The sequence below is a fragment of the Podarcis raffonei genome, chromosome 11, assembly GCF_027172205.1.
Source record: "Podarcis raffonei isolate rPodRaf1 chromosome 11, rPodRaf1.pri, whole genome shotgun sequence".
Classification (NCBI taxonomy): Eukaryota; Metazoa; Chordata; class Lepidosauria; order Squamata; family Lacertidae; genus Podarcis; species Podarcis raffonei.
In genome coordinates this window covers 62420761-62441678 of record NC_070612.1, presented here as the reverse complement: position 1 = coordinate 62441678, position 20918 = coordinate 62420761, and the positions used below count along the sequence as shown (strand labels likewise).

The 20918-nt window shown below is 39.5% G+C and overlaps 1 protein-coding gene across 5 annotated transcripts in view; it reads left to right on the top strand.

The window, feature by feature from the left end:
• Positions 1-20918, top strand: part of PCSK5 (proprotein convertase subtilisin/kexin type 5) — a 226911-nt gene that overhangs the window by 164904 nt on the left and 41089 nt on the right. For 4 of the 5 annotated variants that reach the window (XM_053408620.1, XM_053408618.1, XM_053408619.1 and 1 more), the window contains 2 exons: positions 11848-11944; positions 18998-19134. In XM_053408620.1, the coding sequence (XP_053264595.1) occupies positions 11848-11944; positions 18998-19134 (234 nt within the window). Of the gene's footprint in view, positions 1-1005; positions 4274-11847; positions 11945-18997; positions 19135-20918 lie in introns of those variants that run through there. The other variant, XM_053408622.1, reaches the window with a different exon arrangement.

Genomic DNA, 20918 nt, shown 5'->3' with positions numbered 1-20918 from the left:
CATCGAGAGAACACCAGCTAACATTTGACAGATAGATGAGAGAATCGAGAACTTCAGCCATACTTTGATCTATGATTTACAATTTACAGTAGAAATACTGTCATAGTTCCTGTTTGCTTCTTACTGTCCAGGGAGAAATCTCAACCCTATATGCACTGGAGAGAGATAATAAAAAGTGAACTAAGGTGCAACACATTTATTTTAATAATGGGATTTCCATTACAACCTGAGTGAAAACATTCATTCTTTCCAGAGACATTATGACCAGTACAATACAGTTCACTCATTACTTTTTACTCATATTGTGTAAGGGGTTGTAATTGTGGGAGGCAGGTAAGGGGGGGGGTGTAGACCACACCTAAGACCACACCAGACCAGATTAAGATTTCTCCAGAAAGTAACAAGTGAACAGGCCCATAAAAGCTTTTGATTGTCACTGGTTGTTTCCTAACCATAAACACTTCTTTTTGGAGTAGAAAGGTTTAGGAACAGGATTAATGGGTGATATTCAACTAAGCTTTACTCAGGGTAGGCCAGTTGAAATTAAAGAGCATGATTAAGTTAGGTCCAGTCTAAATTAAACTTAATGAACTAAATGAAACTTGGTTGAATACCACCCACTATTCAGTACAATTTTAAATTATGTAAATATTCTTGGGATGTGGCTGTTTATTCAACAGTATTCATAATACTCAATAAATACCTTCCACTGTATTTTTCACTGTTTTCTAATATTTTTCTTTCTGGTCTCCCCCCCCCCCCCCTCCTTTCATGAATGGATACAAATCACTCCTTCCTGGAACACAATATTTCTTCCTGAAAACAAATGCTGTTGTGACTGAAACTCCCTTTGATGAAAACACAATTTCCTGTTTGTTACCTGCTACCTGCTCCTGAATGGTCTCTTCCATCAAATTTGCCTGTCTGACAAATTAAATCTTCCTTCACCTGATACCATGCTGTTTAAAACTTCAACTTCTCTTCACTCTCTTTGACCTCTGGAAGCAACGGAAGAATCTTGGGCCGAAGGAGGCTTCTGTATGCTAGTGAAAAAGAACAATCTTTGTCAACGAAAAGTACTTCAGCAACTTTGCTGCAGAACATGTACACTAAAAGGCTGAATGGGCACCTCTCCCAAGTTCTCTTGCTCCTGTAGACTTATAGATTAATCCATATTATTAAAAATGAAAAAAAAGCAAACCACCTTTCTCTCTCTCTTTCTCTATCTCCCCTTTGGGGAGAGAGTGAACTGTATGTTGGAACTTAAAATAGAAAACTACAACAAGCCTACCTTTCTTAACCGGGTGTTTAGAACAAAGCACCCTGGATCACAGTGTCAGTATGGTATGACCAAAGCATTTGATGCCAAAATTAAAGATTTGATTTCCTATCAACTTAAGGATATTCCTGCATATTTTTTTCACATTCTCATTTCCTTTTTCCTGGTTGTTTCCCCTTCAAGATGTGTAGAGTGTTTCAAGAATACAACACAAGTTTACAAGGATTAAAACAGAACAAAAAATATGCTTGCATTAGTCTTTTTGTGCTTATATACTCAGAATGTGGAAGAATGTTAGGCAATTAAGCAATCCTTAAGAGAGTTAGAAACAACCTTCAAATCAGAGCTATGCTCAACATCCACTGCAATATTAGAAGACTCTAATGCATCTGCCTATGGTTTCTAGTCGTATCCTATATTGTGTGTTGTTTGTTTTAATTATACTGCATTTGTTACATTTTGCCAAAAACATTTTAAGGTGTAGCCATGTTAACTGGTATATTTTGAAAGCTGACATTTTTGTCATAGTTTTATTATATTTTTAAAGGTGCAAAGTTCTTAAACATTCAGGGCTTTCTTCCTGCTGTGAATAAACTCTGAAAGGTGCAGAGTCCTGTTAAGGTTTTGATTTTTTTAAAAAATGTAGTTTTCATACTTGAAACTGGAATGCACCAATAATCATGAATAATAATATGGATCCACTCTTTTAGACATGGGGCGCTGCTCAGATGACCAGCACACAATTCCAGAAACCCTTTGAATTTATGTGAGCTGTGATGTATACATGGATTTCTCCATTCACTTGACTGCTTAGAGCATCCCAACTCCTGCATCCTTTTATGCAGCTAGAACTGCCTTCTCCATGAAAGTGAAAGTTACCTCCCTACTATTACAATGTATGCACTGCCATGTGCCTGCCCTTCTGGAGGTACATATACAATGGCTTGTGTGTGAGTTTTAATACATTCTAAACCTTATACATACATGGTAGGCTGTTTTCTGCCCACTGATTGCATTCTCTGGATTGTGGCGATGGTGTACAGGGATTGGTGTTGAGATCTATCTTGCAATGAAACTTCTACAAAATGTTTGCATGATTGGTGCCTATAACTGAAATACACTGAACCAAATTTAACTATTGATGTTCATACATCATCAATGGAACATAAAAGAGTGGACCAATATGGTACTTGTGCAATAATAGTTAACTTATAGTTCTAAGCCTGGTGCTATTCATATTCTTCTATCATATAATAAGTAGAGAAAATCTCACCCGCAAAAACCCCCTTAAACCTATATATATTGTATTTTCTAGGCAATCTAGAAATAGCCTTTAAGTACAGTTCATACATTCCTACATGGGAAAATAAACGTATAATAGATTATTTGAGATAAAAACATTATTACGATAGATTATTTGAGATAAAAACAGGGACCCAAATTTCTTCCTTCAAAATAATTTGTTTCACTGTGTATGGCAAATCTAAAATAGGTTTAGTTTATCATGAAATAAAACAGAACTTTCCAGATTTCTGAAAGCACCACTATAGCCCCTAAACATTACAAATGGTTGTGCCAGTTTGTAGAAACAACAAAGCCCTCTTTTAACAGAAAAGCTGAATTATTCCAAAAGATAACTCCCTCTAGATCACCACCAAATAAATTGTTCAAAAGAACTCACTTTTAAGATTAAAATTGTACGATTTGTCACTTTAGGCCTCAGGGTTTGAATATACACTGTCATTATCAATTTAACAGTTATTATTATAAACTTAAACTCATTAATAGACATGCAAAATGGCAGTGGATTAAGTATGCATAAGTGCCCAAGATGGTGTCAATAGGCCAGTTAGTGTTAGTTCCTTTCATTTATGTTCTAGAGACAACTCTCTGAGTTAGGGGAAATTTTATTGTAATAAAATAATCATAACCACTTACAGGTTTTATTACCATCAAGTGGTATGTAAGTTTTGCTAAACAAACATGCAAGTAACATAGTGACAAATGGAGACACTTATTACTAACAGAATAAAGAGTACAACTCTTCTAAAAACTATTCGGGATCCACACAATGGGGAAAAGAGTATTTGTTGCAAGTGCCTTTTGCACACAGCACACAGCAAGAAACTCACTGCATTCCACTACCTGCTCTCAGGTTCCCCTCCTGCAGTAAGGAGCAAAAGGAAAGTTACAGATTCCCTAAAACTCATTCAGGAGGTACCTAGAATAGAAAGAAATGCACAAGCAGATGATCCGTGACAAAGCACCTGAAAAGTAGTTTACTTTAAACTGGGAATGCTAACAGTATTTTTGGCTTTAAAGTGGTGAAAATGGGGAAACATCAGACATCATGTCACTGGTGCAGCTGAGTTATTTATGATTAAGTCCTACTGAAATCAATGGAGCTTAAGTCAATCACAGATAATTTGTCAAGCTTATTTCAACAGAAATTAAGTTTGACTTGAAGCTGCTGGGCCTGGGCTGGTGACTGTGTCTTCTAGGAAACCACAGTCAGCTTGATATGTTTAGTTCCATTGGCATCTATCTACTTACTAAAAATTCTGAAACTATCACAACTCTGTTGGTACTAATTTAACTGCTAGTACTGTCTGGAATGCTTTGTTTTTCTACATAACATTATTAACAAGAAAATAATGCTTTCAAAGTTTAAGTTAATGGTATATATATATTATAAATAAATAAATATTATATATATATATATATATATTCCTAATTGTGATATAATGTATTGAATTGTAAAGAATTTATTTGGATACTTACAAATGCTTCTAACACAACTATAGAGAAGAATTTAATTTTTTAAATACTGACACATTGTTAAATCCAGATACATTTTTACTGAGGAATACTGTACATGTGTAAAATGTCCAGTTGTTATTTGTAAAATAGGGTAGTACTGTTGTAATTGATATTGGCCAAAATCAATGTTATTCCATATTTTATTTTTTATTAAATTAACCTACGTTCCTGTTCCTTTGGTGTAGTAAAGCACATTTATGAACCACATGCATACAGTTCTATGCTTAGAAGGGGACGTAGTTTTTCTGGGCTTCTCTTCTTCCCCACCCCATTTTTTTCATGAAGCAATTTGGTACTAAAAAAGAAATCACTGAAATAAAGTGAAATAATGTTTTAAATTAAATATATATTTGTCTATAAAAAGAAAAAATACTGGTGTTTGCAACAATCTGATAGTGTTTTTGAATCCTGGTATCGATCAGCTTGGACATCTCTTCAGCTGATGCAGAATTTTCACTTTAGAGGACAGGAGGATAAGTGAGGCTTAGCTGCACTTTATGCAAAGGGCCAAATGAGTGACACAGTTCACCCAGCAGAGGAAGGAGCAGCCCTTTTGGGCACTGAAGACCACATGCACAAGGAAGCTGCATGTCTGTGGGTGGGGCCAGACCTGGTATCCCCCTCATTCTTCCACCACTCTAATAAAACACACACACACACACACATTTACATATACAGTCGTACCTTGGAATTCGAACAGAATCCATTCTGGAAGTCCATTCGACTTCCAAAGTGTTCGGAAATCAAGGCATGGCTTCTGATTGGCTGCAGGAAGCTCCTGCAGCCAATTGGAAGCCCCATTGGGCGTTCAGGTTCCAAAGAACATTCGCAAACCAGAACACTCACTCCCAGGTTTGTGGCATTTGGAAGCCAAAATGGATGAGTACCAAGGTGTTCGACAACCAAGGTACGACTGAACATCCAAATTTACTCTCTCACACAGGTGCATGACTTCTCCACACTCTCACACACATGTACTTCTCCACACTCTCACACACATTCCCCCACTCTCTAATATGCAGCCTCCTATTCTTTCCCCTCCCTTATGTCAATATGTGTCTCTTATCCCCACCCCCACCAGCAGCCATAGGCTCCCGAGAGTGGAGGCTTTAATCTCCCACCAGCAATTCCAAAGAAGCCAGAGTTGCAGCCCAGCAACATGGGAATAGCTGAGTTTTCTCCACTGATGGCTGATAACCCGGGCAGGAGGGTGAGCCACATGGAGAGCAGCTGAGGGTGACAGGGTGCCAACATGTGCTCTAGTGCATGCAGAAACAAAAAGCATGATCCTCATGATCATGAGGCAATCATGCTTGGGTTTTATTCCACACAGTGGCGTGTAAGCATGGCTAACTTAAAGTAATGGTAGCCTATTAAGTAGTTGGAGAACTGCTGGACATTTATTCCTATAGGCCAGGGGTGTCTGCGATCTACTCCCACTGTAAATAAAGTGGCAGTGATCTACCCATTGGATTGACCAGAGTTGTTGAGCTTTTTGAGGGGGGAGAGAAATATGTTGGTTCATTAGAATAATATCCAATGGACTGCAAAATCATACACAAATATGGAGCAAAGGTCACAGGGGCCTGGTTCACGTGTAACAGTAAGCCAAACTCTGGCTGACTGGGACCAAACAAATGTGCAGTATCCTGGAGAATTTACATCTGGCCCTTCATCATGAAAAAGCCCAGTTTCTAATATTTCCAACGTTTTCTGATTTTTTAAAAAAAATCAGGAAACTTCTTCAGCATTTTAGTTCAAATTTCTTCAAATGAACTCATTTTTTTTACTACTGTACACATTTTTGCAAGTACTTTTTCGGGATAGAATGCATTTTGTACACTATTTTCACTAATCTATTTGTTTTTATTGACATTTCCCCCCATATATGCATTTTTATAGACACTGGTTAGTTGCACAGCTAAGCTGCATCCCAAAGTCTGGACAAGAGTAAATTTCAAAGGGTGGCTATGCTTCAGTTCTCATATTATTTCAGAAAGTGTGATTTTAATAGATTCTGCTTTGAATGTGAACTGAATCCAATTTCTTCCCCCTCCGTACTGTTCTGACAGTATCAAACACATCCTCCACACCTTGAGCCTCATTTCTTCATTTTTCTTTTACCTGTGCTGCTGCACTTTGCCTTTTTGCCCCCTGTGATATCTTTCCTCTGCCTCTGGACTCCTTGCCTTGAATTTCTTGCCTCCAGAAATGTCTTTCAACTCAAGTCCGCAGTCTGTTCTATACAGAGAACACTCTCTGTATCTAAGGATTACATGTTTTAATTCCAGCCAAACAATTCTTTGAGGGCGGCTGTAATGTGAACATTCACTTGCTTGCAGCTTTGTTTTCTGCACAGTTTGAATATAAGTATTGCACTTGGATAGACTAAAAATGTATCCAAAGTATCATAAACAACTTTCAACACATGTGTTTCTCTGAAGCAGTAACACATTTTAACAATCCTCCCCATATTATAATATTTACACGGAGAATGACTGATAGAAGTGCTCCTACATCTTCAAAATGTAACATGGAAACTACCTTCAGCAGGTTACCAATTTCCATGCAGACAATTCAATAGCAGAGAAGCCGCTGCTTAAGCCAACTAAAAGGCTATGCACCTGACTCCTTTCCAAACACTAATATGTGCAAAGCTTTATGAAGATGCAAATTTCTAAACTAAAGTTGCATTCCTAAGCATATTTACTAGGAAGCAAAATCCATTGAACTTAAGCTGTACTTTGATCTTCATTACCTCAAGCGACACATTAGAACAGCCTTCATCAACCTGCTTCCCTCTGGATGGACTACAAATCCCAAATCCCATCAGCCCTAGTCAGAAATTAGCCTGCATTAGGAAATGTTCCATAATTCTTCCCTTCAGGAAAAATTAATTTCAATTGTATTTTATATTTTTAATCAGGTATTTGAACTGCCTCAGGAGGGCATTACAGTGAAAGGCAACCTATGACTGCTGAGACTAAATTGATAAACAAAATGTCTGAAGTAGCCTGGTCACCTGCAAATCCAGTGAGGGATTTCCCAGCTCAATATCGCTGCTCTAAGCTGTATTGTTACCCATGTGAGGGCAGTGGATGCAGGAGAGATGGAGTTCCCATCCCTTTCCTGTATTCTTACCCTGTCAATATGGGGGGGGGGGAGCCATTTTGAGCTTCACAGCTACCAGAAGAGAAAGAGGCAGCAACCTTGCCCACCAGGAGCTGCTCCTTGTGAGGGCGCCCTGAGCAAGAAAGTGCCCTTAGGGTGAAGGATATTTTCAAAGTGACTTGCTAAGAAGCCCAGAGTGGTGCAGGCAGTAATGCTTCCTTTCCATTTCTGGCCATTCCTCTGTCTGGTCCACTCACCCAGAGAAGCACAGGTGGGGGCCCCATGGTACTCCATGGGTGGGGATGGCAGAAGCAGTGGTGGTGGCTGGAAGCATGGGCTCCCTGCACTATTCTGGACTCCTGGCTCACTTCTGCCATTGCTACCCAGCTAGAGTAGAATACCTTTACCTTCAGGCCTTGCACGGCTAACACCACAGCACCACCACCTCATTGTTTCTGTGACTGATCTCAGCACCCAGAAGCAGTGGAACAAAGACAGAGGAATGGTGTGGCAGAGCCAGTATTGATTTAATATGAAAAAATAAATGAGGCCAGAATCAGTCCCTATGGGTCACAGAATTTGCGCATGCATTTCAAACAATGAAGTCTACCATTACTGAAAGTACCAGCAATTCACCATGCCACCGCATTTTATTCATTATTGTCAGTTTTCAGTAGTTGGAAAAATAACTAGAAAAAAATATTTTCCCCCTCCAATGAATTTGTGATAGTCTCTTCCCTCTACTTCAAAATATTATTAGCCAAAGGAAGGGCGGCCACAATTTTCAGAATGGTGAATGAAATCAACAAGCCTCACCCACTTCTTGATTCTCACCAAATATTGACAAATCATACCCAAAATAGCCTTCTAAAAATAGTTACTATGGTGGGCATTGCAAAAGGTAGGGGGCTGTCCCTGCTTCTGCTAGTCAAGCATTGAATGATCAGAGAGCCCATCAGGGTGAAAGGAGTGGAGAAACCCATCTCTGCACACGAAGTGGATGTGGGATCGGTCCCATAATGTGTCCATTTGCAAACTATTCTCTATCTAATCAGAGGTGTTTGGAGGAAGTTAAATTCTGGGCTAGCTCCCCAAAATGCATTTCCCCACAAAGGTATAAAATAAGGAGATGAGTGAGCGGCTGCTTAATTGTGATCTTTATATATTCCAGATTTGCACTTGGGGACTTAGAACTTGAAAGGCAGAAGCAGTGTGTCAATTCTTGCTGAGAACATGACTTAAAGATTATGATTCCATTGATTTTTTAACAGTATTTTAGAAATATGGGCATTGTCTACCTTAATGCCAAATGCAGCCAATTTGATAGAGGCTGAAGGTGGGGGAACGTACACAGTACAGCAGACATTGTACAAAGAGAGCAACAGGAATGGTCAAAGAATGATTTAATACAAGGCTAATAGTGTATCGACAGATTCTATAGCCCAGGGGAAATCATAAGATCAGAGTCCACAGGAACACCCACAGAACTTTTCAGGGAAACATTTCTTTCCACTGTATTGCCTTCAGCTTTTATTGCTCTGTGGAAATCCTGTGTATTGAATTGTTGCATAATTACTCCCTTACAGCACCCAGTAGTGTACTAGGTGCTTCATTTTTTCTGTGGATCAGAGGCACAAAAACCAGGTCTATGCCTGGAGGAAATTTGTTATTTCCTGTAATATATATGGTTTATACTGGAAAAAAATATCTATTTGTGTTTCATATCTCCCTGAAAGATAATTTGTGTTGATATAATTCTCTATATTGTTTTCCCATAAATATGGATCACATAAATATTAAACTGTATTTTGGGTAGTCACTTTGGGTAATGCAGGTTTTGGAGAGAAAACCAGACTTTCTTCCATTTCATGTCCTCATTTACTTGGGTTCTTTCACAGGAGCTGTAACCTTTACATTCACAGCTTATCAGCTCGGCGACTAGCCACATGCTCCCCTCTCTTTCTTCTCTTGGCACACCCTGGTTTCGATGCTAACATCCCTGGTTTCATATCCTGGTTAGTAATCTGTGATTAAACCAGTTTTCCAGTTTGGAGGAGGAAACTGACCTGGGACCATTACATCTCAGCCCCAGATGCTGTAATGGAAAATCTGTCTCACTAATCTGCTGAAAGTCAGGACAGCAGTATGCATATAGTTAAACATAACCCATCTTTGTATATGGAATTCAAGATACAATGAAAACCATTTAACAGCAGCAGCCAAATATTAAGCAAGGATAATACACTAAGAACATTCTGTCCAATATACTGAATTCATTCATTGTCAGGGAGGTCCCACCTGCCCTCCCTTCTTCCCTGAGATATATCCTGGTCTTGGAAATGGAGAAATGCTACTTGCTGTGTCACAAGTGTTACTAAACCAGATATAAATCAGATAAAAATGTGGATTTCTTCATTAATACTTTTGTATTTGCTATGTGCACAGGAAAAGTAAGTAAAATATCATTTTAAAAATATTTCTTGTAGACAAAAAAGTAAGGTGGAAAGGCTCAGCATTTTCACTCCCTGCCAGACACAAATGTGCTTATGATTCCTGGAAATCAGTGTATGTTTGCAAATCCCTTGGTGCAAAACAGTTCATTTGTTATAGAGAATTCCAAATGAGTTTAGAGCCAACTCTGCAGACTGAATTCCTCCAGAGATGTGTCATTTCTCTATCTCTCAGAGCTTTAGCTATCTACCATGCTTATTTATGCTGAGCAGAACAAATTATGTCCAAAATTTATTCTATTCCCTTTTTATCCCAACCAAAACCACATTTTGAAAGACCCCCATTTCCAAATTCTTCTATATACAGACTATATTTCATCTCCGCACTCAGCTATTGTGTGCTTGGTGTTCTTCTGTGTTCCATGTCCTGCTTTTACACAAAAGAAACACGTTTTCCTACTTCTTATGTGCTATCTCTGTCCACCTGTGCTTCTCACCTTCGGTCCCCTCACAAATCTTTAGATATTTTTAAAAAATTAAATGTATACCACTATTCATTTTTTTTAATCAAAGCAGTTTACAACAAACATACAAAAAAGGCATGTAAATTTTTAAATCAGAAATCAGCTATTACAGATAGATATTTTCTTAATTGCCTGCATAAGCTTGGTGGCATAGAAAAGTTTTCAGAGACTTCTAAGTATTAAAGCAGCAGGCGCCTCCCAAATCCCTACTGGCAGCACGTTCCCCAGGATGGGGCTCCCACACATTATTTCTGTGACCGAGCTGCAATATAAGAGTTGAGGTGGCCCCTAAAGCACCCTGCGCCTATGTTAATACAAGTACCTTTAAACTGGTGGTATTTCCCTCATTCTACTAGCTATTTTGTGGCTGCCACATCACATGATATTACCTATTTTGTTTTGTTTTTCAGCTCACATTAATAAGCATGTAAAGAGTTTCTCCAAACTGTAGGTCATCCCTTTTTGAATTCTTATTTGCTTTTACAAAATCTATGATTGACCAGTCTTGGTTGTGCAATGCCCTACATGTTAGCTTTTCTTTTTCCAATCCATGTTTTTAAAAAAGACAATTAAGCACTGTCCATTCCAAGCTATCGAGTGCTTTCCAAAATGGTTGTTTATTGTGATATCAATGCTCCTTGTGTATGCAAGTTCTTTGCATCATCCACAAGATATTATTGGCATCAAAACGCCAGCCAAAATCCCCACACCACCTCTACAATTTAAATTGGATCTACCACTTCCAGGAAAAATCTGCTATTTTTTTTAAAAAGACACTGTTGCCAGCATCCCCATTGCAATATCTCAACAACTTGCTTGCAGGAATCACCCACTAAGGGTGTTTTCACATGTTACCATCAGCTGAGAAGAATGAGTTACACAACCTCTTTCTGCCTTTCCAGAGCAGTATGTGAAAGGAGGAGTTAGATCGTCTCCTTCATAGGTAAATATAGGAGCTGTTCCTGTAACAAGCAAACCCAATAAAGTATTCCATGACATCAAGCATAGGGTGGCAATTTAAGGTATTTTTAAAAAGGGAATGCTGATCCCCATCATCATCATCATCATCCTTATTCCCTTTTTAAAAATACCTTAAATTGCCACCCTATGCTTGAGAACCATTTCTCATAATTCTTCTACATAACACAAACTCATCTTAGGAGCCTTTCACACATCTCCAGCTGGAATAAACTACCAGGGAGTATATCACACCAATTCTGGCCCAACTGCACCGGCTACCTATTATTTTCTGGGCTCAGTTCAAAGTGCTGGTTTTGACCTATAAAGCAAGTACTCAAGGACCGCCTCTCCACAGATGAACCAGCCAGGACTCTGCACTCTTCACAACAGGAACATAGGAAGCTACCTTATACCGAGTCAGACTCTCTTGCCCACCTGGCCACTGAGGCATCTCTGCAGCTTTCATCTGGTCTCCGACCCCTGATGTATTCTTGAACTCTATGGCTGTGCCCTAAGCAATTTGTGCCTGTGGCCTGACCAGTACCGCTGCAAGCCTCGAACAAAGCTTAGGAACAGGAGCTTGGACACCCACAAAATTGACAAGGTGCTTTCTTCATCTGGTATTATGATGCCTTCTTGTGCAAAAGGCTTTGTCTGTAACATATAACAGAAATTAAGTAATAAATAAGCTCTTATTTGTCAGGGGAAAATATCGACCCTCTTGGTCACTGTCAGGCTTGTGACGATTCCTGTTCTAAGTGCCCAGAACCAACGTCAGAGAACTGCACTGGCTGTACAAGGTACGTGATTATTCTTCATTAGTGGGGGGGGGGGTCTGTAGCTCCCTGAAACTTGCAGCATGGTCCATGTCTAGCGCATTACAGTCCAAGCTGCTCTGTAACTTGAAGACGAAGCCAAGCATGTGATGAAACAATAACATGTTTTATGTATCCAAGTATGGAATGATCCACACAGTCTAACAAAATACCTATTTCAGGAGTGGGGAGCCTTCAGATTTTGCTAGACTATGACTCCCATCCTCCTTGACAATCTGGGATGACCATAGGATCCCCACAACTGACCTAGTTAGACATGTTGAATTGAATGAAGTGTTTGATTGTCTCCGAAATTATGAAAGGATTTCTAGCAGCTCTTTGTAGAGCCACATAGCCTGATATGGTTTCAGTTCCGCTCCATTCATATCACTGTTTTGAATATTTTCCTCTGCAATGTACAGGCTATTTGCAAATAAGATTACTCTACCTTTGTACTTCACCTGAGTTCTTACATCTCTCTCTCTCTCCCTCTCTTCTTACTCTGTTTTCCTTTATTTTTAACTTTCTAGATGTATCTAATGCACTCTAGGTGCTTTTAAGGTTATAGAAAATGCAATAAGAAATCATAAGAAGCAAAAGAAAGTGAAACATAAATGATTGTACTGCATATAGGAATAAGTCACGAGGCTAATAGAAGAAAAATGCTTTGAAGCATGCTATTTTTAATTCATTGGCAGCTGCCCTCTCCACTCTCAGAATCTCCTGGGTCCTCTGGTGCTTTATGGCCTTTTAACAGCTTGGACCAAACCAAGTAATGAATGACACTTCAATAATGCCACCAGACATTCAGCGGAGATGAGTTCCTACCTTGAGGTTTTCTTTTGCTTCCACAAAGTATGAAACAAGTCTTGTGGGTCTTCCCGAACTGAAAAATCTTGTGAAAAAATTCCTTTAGGATAACATTACACAACTAGTGTCTTCTATTGTTTGCATCGGCTGTCAGGATATTTCCCTATTTTTAAAAAAGAATGACTAAGCTCCTGCTTCTTGATGCATCATGAAAATTACCAGTTGCTCTGCTATCCTACCCATCCCCCTTTTTATATATTATTATTTTACTATTACTATTTGCATCAAGCCACTACCTGTTTCAGTTAAAAAGATGAATAATCTATTCTGTAGCATAATTTATCAGAAAAGCTGTGAAGAATTCAGGATAAAGATCTGCACTGACAAAAAAAGATAATGAAGACATTTTTACATTTATGGTTTGTCCAAATTTGAGCATTGTTTGGCTGTTTATCTGCTTCCCGCACCCTTCAAATTTGATCAGAGTAGTCTACACCACCATGTATTTGAATCTGTATATAAGGAGCAACTACAGTCTTTCCTGTTCATAACAGTAAGCATGCCCTGCATTTGCCCCTGTCTCCTAATTTGTTGATTTTATTACGCTATTCATATGCCAACTGGGAATACATGCAGAGAGCTGCGCCCCAACCCTCAATGCTTTTTTCTTTTGTTTTTAAATTACCTGTCAATGAAGTGGGCAGAAGCACATAGTCAGGCAATTGTAAGTTTGCTTGAGCACTTTTTAAGATTTGTGCAAATCTCTGGGGCGGGGCTGGGGCACGGGTGGCGCTGTGGGTAAAACCACAGTTTTACTGTGGGTAAAAACAGCGTTTCCGTGTGCTGCTCTGGTGCAGGCTCGCCAGAGCAGTGATGTCACGCTGGCCACGTGACCCGGAAGTGTCTGCGGACAGCGCTGGCTCCCGGCCTCTAGAGTGAGATGAGCGCACAACCCTAGAGTCTGACAAGACTGGCCCGTACGGGCAGGGGTACCTTTACCTTTACCTTTACTGGGGCGGGGGCGGGGGAGAGAAATCATTCCATTCAGGAGCATACTGAAAATAGTAATGAGCACAGTCAGAAAAGAAATGAATGCACTGAGGAAATAGCAGACCCTCCAAGTGTCCCTGTTTTCCAGGGACAGTCCCAGCTTCACAGAAGCCGTCCCAGTTTCTGTTCTGATCCCACAATGTCCCGCTCTTCCTTTGCTGTTGCTGTTTAGTCGTTTAGTCGTGTCCGCCTCTTTGTGACCCCCCTGGACCAGAGCATGCCAGGCACTCCTGTCTTCCACTACCTCCCACAGTTTGGTCAGACTCATGCTGGTAGCTTCGAGAACACTGTCCACCCATCTTGTCCTCTGTCACCCCCTTCTCCTTGTACCCTCCATCTTTCCCAACATCAGGGTCTTTTCCAGGGAGTCTTCTCTTCTCATGAGGTGGCCAAAGTATTGGAGCCTCAGCTTCACGATCTGTCCTTCCGCTCTTCCTTAGGATGCCCCTATTTTCATCAGAGAAATGTTGGAGGTTATGGGGCTATGTGACTCCCGATGCAAGGAGATAAGTAACTATACAACCTTTAGAAGATATTTGAAGGCAGCCCTATATAGAGAAGTTTTTAAATGTTTAATGTTTTATTATGTTTAAATATATTTTGGAAGTGGCTGGGGCAACCCAGTCAGATGGGTGGGGTATAAATAATAAAATTGTTCTTATTATGGAATTGGACATTCCTGTTTTCACTGGAGAAATGTTGGTGAATATGACATAGTGGGCAATGAAAGGGGAGTAGCAGAAAGTGACCATTGATCCATCCACCTCAAAACATGGAAAACAAATCACCTGAGACCGTGAGTAGAGTGATGTGGAACCCGATTTCCCCCATTTTTTTTGGATTGTCCACAAATCAAATACACCTAAATTTACAAAGGAATAGAATTAAGACTGGTGTTGTTTCAGGGTAACCTCATGTGGACCAATTAAAGGGAAATGCAGCAGCTGCAAACACACAGCACAGTACAGTGTGGTCAACACCCCCAGATTTTGTTGGCAAAAATCATTCTGAAGTGCCTCATGATTTCTCAAAAATAGGTCATCATCACTCTAACACTCACATCCCAAAACTTTCCTCTGAATCTTATGTTTATTGAATGGAGGCAATCTAGGCAATAATACAGCAACACTTTGGAATACTATTTCCTTCTTCATGTCCAGATCTCATTCAGATGACAAATTCACCAGCCTACTGTGCCCACTAGTGGTTAAGAAGCGTCTGTAACTACCCACAAGTTGAGACTATGCTATCTGTTTCTAAAGCTATGTCAGCACTGCAGTCTATTTTTATTGCTTTATTTATTTGCAGCTAAGCCTCTACTGAGTGTCATTCAGAGCAAGGGACTAATAATAAACTAGCATGCATCCTTGCAAATAGATTCAGGTCATTTCCACACCATCCATTGAAAGCACTCTTATACCACTTTAATAGTCATGGCTTCTCTCAAAGAAACCTAGGAGTTCACTTTGGGTACTGGGAATTGAAGCTCTGTGGGGGGAATAGGGATCCCCTAACAAGTCTTGGCACTCTCAACAAACTACAGTTCCCAGGGTTCTTTGAGGGAAGCAAAGTTGTATAAGAGGGCTTTGAATGGACAGTGTGGGTATGGCCAGTGCTTTTTAAAAAAGGGGGATACTCAAGGGTACACAGTACCAGCACCTCTTTTGTTTTTTTGTTTTTTAATAGATATTTATTGAAGTTTTCAAAAAATAAAGAAAAAACAAAAAAACAATTAAAAACACATAAAATTTACATTCCTTACTTTCAATAACATATTTCCTTGACTTCCCCACACCTCCCCTTCTTGTATTCCAGTTCCAATTTTTAGCTCAGCAAGTTCTTGTCTCCAAATTTTACCTTATTATATTTAATTCATTTTAGTTAACCAATTTTAACTTATAAACCTCAGTCTTTATACATCAGTACCTATTCTTAAAAATCTTTTTCTAAGGTCGACCCCAATTCCCTTCCACGAATTCCCCATTTTTATATTAGTAGCAAAACAGAATAAAAAGAAACAGAGTATAATTGTACACCCTTTGGATTCCCAAAGTCCCACCCCCCTTTCCCGATTTCGAACCCCAACAAATGTCCATCAGTCTATCTGCTGTCAGCCTGGTGACCTCACGTCCGAGGCTCTTAATTCTCTCTCAATTCCTCTCTGCCGGTTTTTTTGATAGTCCTTTATATTGGACACCAAATCTCGAAGAAGCTCTGTCCCAATAAGGTCCATGTTTCTTCCAGCCAGACCTCCATATTTAAAAGTGGAGCCGAAATCTTGTTTCTTGCTTCTCTTAAGTCCAAATGTCCCAAAAGCTCCAGTTTCCACTTTAGCCAGGTTTGTAATCCATAGGTCTTCAGATCTCCACATGAGGAGATCTCTCCATTCTCCATTCTTCAATTCAAACCAAATTTTCATCATCCTGTTCTTATTTTCCTTTGTATCCATCTTAACAGGCCTCTGGCTCTCCTTAGTCATCTGTGGCATGATAGCTCCTCCTTCCTTTTCCTTCAAATCATCATATATCTCTTTCCTCACATTCTCAAATTTCTCAAATTTCTTTTCTTGTTCAGCTGCAGAGATTTTTAGTTCAGCTGCAAAAACTTTTTGTTCAGTTGCAAAGACTTGAGTCAAGTCCCTTCCAGGCTCAGTAGTTTTATTTACTGTTTCATTCAATATTGTAACATTTGTAGCCAAAACATCACTTTGTTCTTGTAACTTTCCCAAGAGAAAAAAAGTCCTCTCCAATTCAGCCAGTGTTTTTCCACTTACAGCCATTCTTGTAATGTCCTGAACCCCCTCTAGAGGGGTTCTGGTTTCTTAGTATCTTCCAGTTCCAACCCAAAAGTCAAATTAGCCTTTTCTTCTTTATTTTTAACAATTTATTACCAAATTGTAACAAATATAACCAGCAAAGACAACAGAAACAAAGTTCTCCTTTTTTCCCAACTTTGACAGCTGTCAAAGTCTTCTATATCTCTTCAGCAGGCTCTCTCACCGATCGCTCCCGGGTCCTGGGGGAGGGGTGACAATTCCGCTCTCAATATTAGCTCTTATCCTCCAGCAAAATCACTTATATTGCCAAAACGTGGAGTTAATTACTTTTATCCACTAAAGAGAAAGGTGTTCTCTCAACCTTAGTTATCAAATCCTTGCTTTAAGATATTTACAAGGCGGCTAGACGGACTTCCTCTTTGCGCCTTTCCCGGTCGTGCCTAATTCCCAAGAAAAATTTTCCCTTTTTAAGTCCAATTTCCGTATTACTCACGGGTTGTTACTTTTAGTCCAAATGTTCAGAGAAAGAAGTCAGCGCTCTCCGTCCATGGCATGCGGCTTCACTCAGTAGGGGAAGCAGTCGACTCTCAGCACCGCACCGCTCTCTGTCCCCCGTTCCGAAGCCTTTAGAAAGGCTCCTTCACGGGTCGGGGGGGCGCAAATGGTGCCCGCCGAGTCACCAGGTCCACAGGCTTCAGCGCCTGTGGTTTCTGAGGGTCCCCGCGCCGCCGCCGCGGCAGGACCCGACCCCTACTAAGCCGATTCCCTCCGGAGCTCGGAGGGAATCCGCCATTAGGCGATGGCGCTAACCCGGAAGTCCCAGCACCTCTTTTGTTGTTGTTAAAAAGTGTCATTTTTGTAACAACTTAGTGGTGAGTACCAGCACTTATTCTTCTAGAAAAAAAGCACTGGTGTGACCCTACTCAGAATTAACAGCAACTGCAGGCTAAGGTATCTCCTTATGAATCAAGGTTCTCACAAGTAAAAACTCATGTTTGGTAATTGAAATGGTTTTCTCTTCAGAAGCACACAAACAACAGTCAGGCACTTTAGCCTGCTATTTCAAACAAAGGGCAACTTTTCCTCAGTATCACTTTACAGACATTGCAATGAACATTTGTGAAAAATCAAGACCTCTTTAATAAGCTGATTTCCCATAATAAAACTTAAAAATATCACCCTAAGAACAGGTGTATTCTATGCCGTCTGTTTCCAGCAAATATCCTAACACAATCAGGAATATGACAACTGAATCCATGTTCAGAATCAGAATCAGGTTTCAACAAGGGCCTAAGAAGCAGTAATTGTTTAGGAATAATATCCAGAAATAAACGCTAGATAAAACAAAAACAAACAGTGTAAGGAGCCAGGAAAGGGCTGCCAAAGGCCAGATACTCTATGGCAGGCATGTCCAACAGGTAGATGGTGATCTACAGGTAGATCGCGGGGGTGTCCCAGGTAGATCACGGAATAAAGTGTAGTGATTGCCTTTGGTCAACCCTCCCCTAAAAGAAGCTCTACAACTCCTGGCAATGACAATGGGTAGATCACAGCTGGTCTTTTTACACTGTGAGTAGATCACAGTCTACTCACAGTTGGACATGCCTGCTCTAAGGCCCTGGAGATACTACAGCTTTGGGCTGTAGTAAGTCCCTCTGAATAAAAGCTGTGGTACAGCATTCTCCTCATTGCCTTTAGGTAACACACAAGATCAGAGTGCAGGAAGACTTCAACATTTCTGTCTCATCCAGAATACAACTTTCCCATACAAATTTTGAGTGAAATACAGTAATTAAAAACAAAGAGATTGATATGAGGCCCACATTTGAAGGACCTAGTCATTTGCATCCTTCTAGCAACTTAAACTATTCATCTGCCAAAACAAACACATCCTTCATAAAAAGCATCAACTGTTGACTCTTTTTTTAAAAAAAAACCACCAAAAAAACCCACACTAGGATTCCTGGAGGTCACGTCACAAACGAAATTGAGTAAAAATTACAATAGATGAGCTAAAGCAGAGAGTGTGTGTGTGAACATGAAAAGTGATTGATTCTTCCAAAAAAAAAAAAAATTAAAAAAATTAGTAGGATCTTGGAATACTTCAGTGACGAAGATGTGGAGACAGAGGAACATGAGATCAATGAGGATGGTCTACGAAAATCTGGCTCCAGGTGGCAAAATAAAGTCAAAGTTCACAGCTTAGTTGACCTTACTCTTTATCTTGCCACATGTCATAAATACGTTTCACACTGATAGGAGAACAAAGTGCAAAGAATATAAGGAATATAACCGAACATGGAAGCAGTTCTCAGAATCTGTTTGAGCTTGTTTTTTAAAAGGAAAGTATTCTTCTATTCTTTGATTCTAGTATTAAACTTCCCCCTTTTCTTTTGTAACAGTTCTTTGAATGATGGGCGCTGTGTTCTTCAGTGCCCTAAAGGGAAATATGAATTTGAAAGTCAGTGTCATTCATGCCATCAGACCTGCATGGAATGCAGTGGAGGTGAACCCAACCAATGCTCCGCTTGTGGAAAAGGTAAGGATGTGCTCTTTGACCACTTCACTCCTTTGCCTTGATTTTAGTTCAAAATCCAAAGTGGATAGTACAGTTGCTTATATGACGTTGTTATTTTAAAAAGCAGTATTTTATATATTTAGTATGCCAGTATATTTTTGTACAACTGGGATTTTCTTGGTCCCACTCCATTCCAATCCCAGACCAAAACTGAATTCCAGTTATTTATACTGGATTCCCACCAAATATACCCATTTATTAGCTAATGGGTTCCCAGTCTTCCAGAGTCCTGACAGTATCAAACATGGAAGTGAAGGATTTTTGCTGCCAGGACTCAAGGAGCTGCTGTTTCCCTCCTGTTGAGCAGTGGCAGCCTAGACAGAGGGATAGAGTGGCCGTGTGCCACACTTTACAGACGCCAGTCCTCTGTCTGAAGGCATCCTCTGTTTGAAGGGCTGCCTGGTCCAAGGCTCATTGAAGATAAATAACCATTTTAAGAAGGGACAGCAGGGGCCTTGGAACTTTCTATTTAAAAGTTCTTGACAGCAGACATAGGCTACTCCCACTCTGGTGCATGGCATGTCTATTTAAATCATATACATTTGCACCTCTGTATATAAATTTAATATACTCTCCAACATTCCCTAGAAAATAGGGACATTCTATTCACAAATGTGATTTTTTTCATATATATACCCAACCTCCCATTTATTCCTTAATTCTTTTTACATAAATTTACTGCCATATCAAAATACTATTTTTTTATTAATATTTTCACAATTTATAAATGTTTGTATTTATATAAGCAGTTAATAAAAACTGCTGGGATCACTCAAAAGCTGCTACAAATTTTAACATGGTATAATTTTGTTTAAGATATGTTCTGAAGGCCTCCCATTTTGATACAAATTCAATTCTCGATTTATTGTTTATTTTTTCAGATACACTATCTATTTCAGCATATTCAGTCAATTTTTGTATCCACTCTTGTCTAGAAGGAATCATGTCGCTTTTCCTCCTTGTAGCTATAAGAACTCTCGCAGCCACTGTTGTATATAAAAATATATATATCTTTAATTTTTTTAGGAATATCTGAATCAGTAGTGCCTAACTGATTTCCTAACTGATAGTGCCTCTGGTTTCCTAATAAATGAGATTCTTAACATTTTTTCTAGTTCAAAGTGGATTTCCTCCCAAAATTTCTTTATTTTGCTACATTGCCACCATATATGGTACAGTGAGCCTTTTTGGTCTCCACATCTCTAACCATTACTTTTGGCTCCTTTGTACACTTTGGCTAATTTCCATGGAGTTAAATACCACTGGTGTTGCATTTTTAACAAGTTTTCATGTATGGCATAGCACGTAGTAAATTTCCAACTATTCTGCCACAGGTTTTCCCATTGGGACATTGTTATAGCATACCCAGTCTTGAGACCACTTTATCATGGCTGATGTAACTTCCTCCTCCTCGACATCCCAGTCTAGGAGGAGGCGATAAGCTTTAGAGAGGGTTTTACTTTTTGAATTTATTACGTCGGATTCAAATATCAAGGTTTCCTTGGCGAACCCTTTTTGTTTATCTACTTTAAATCTTTCGAATATTTGATAATATTGAAACCAATCTGTAATGACATCTCTTAATTCCTCAAAGCTCTTAAGTTTCAATTGGTTCTCTTCTTCTTTTAAAAGTGTTTTATAAGTAGGCCAATTTTCCAGCATGTTTTTTTTTCTTTACCACTGTGGCCTTTACTCCAACCAATCTTTGTATTTCTCCCAAACTTTAGTCCAGGTTTCAAGGGTTT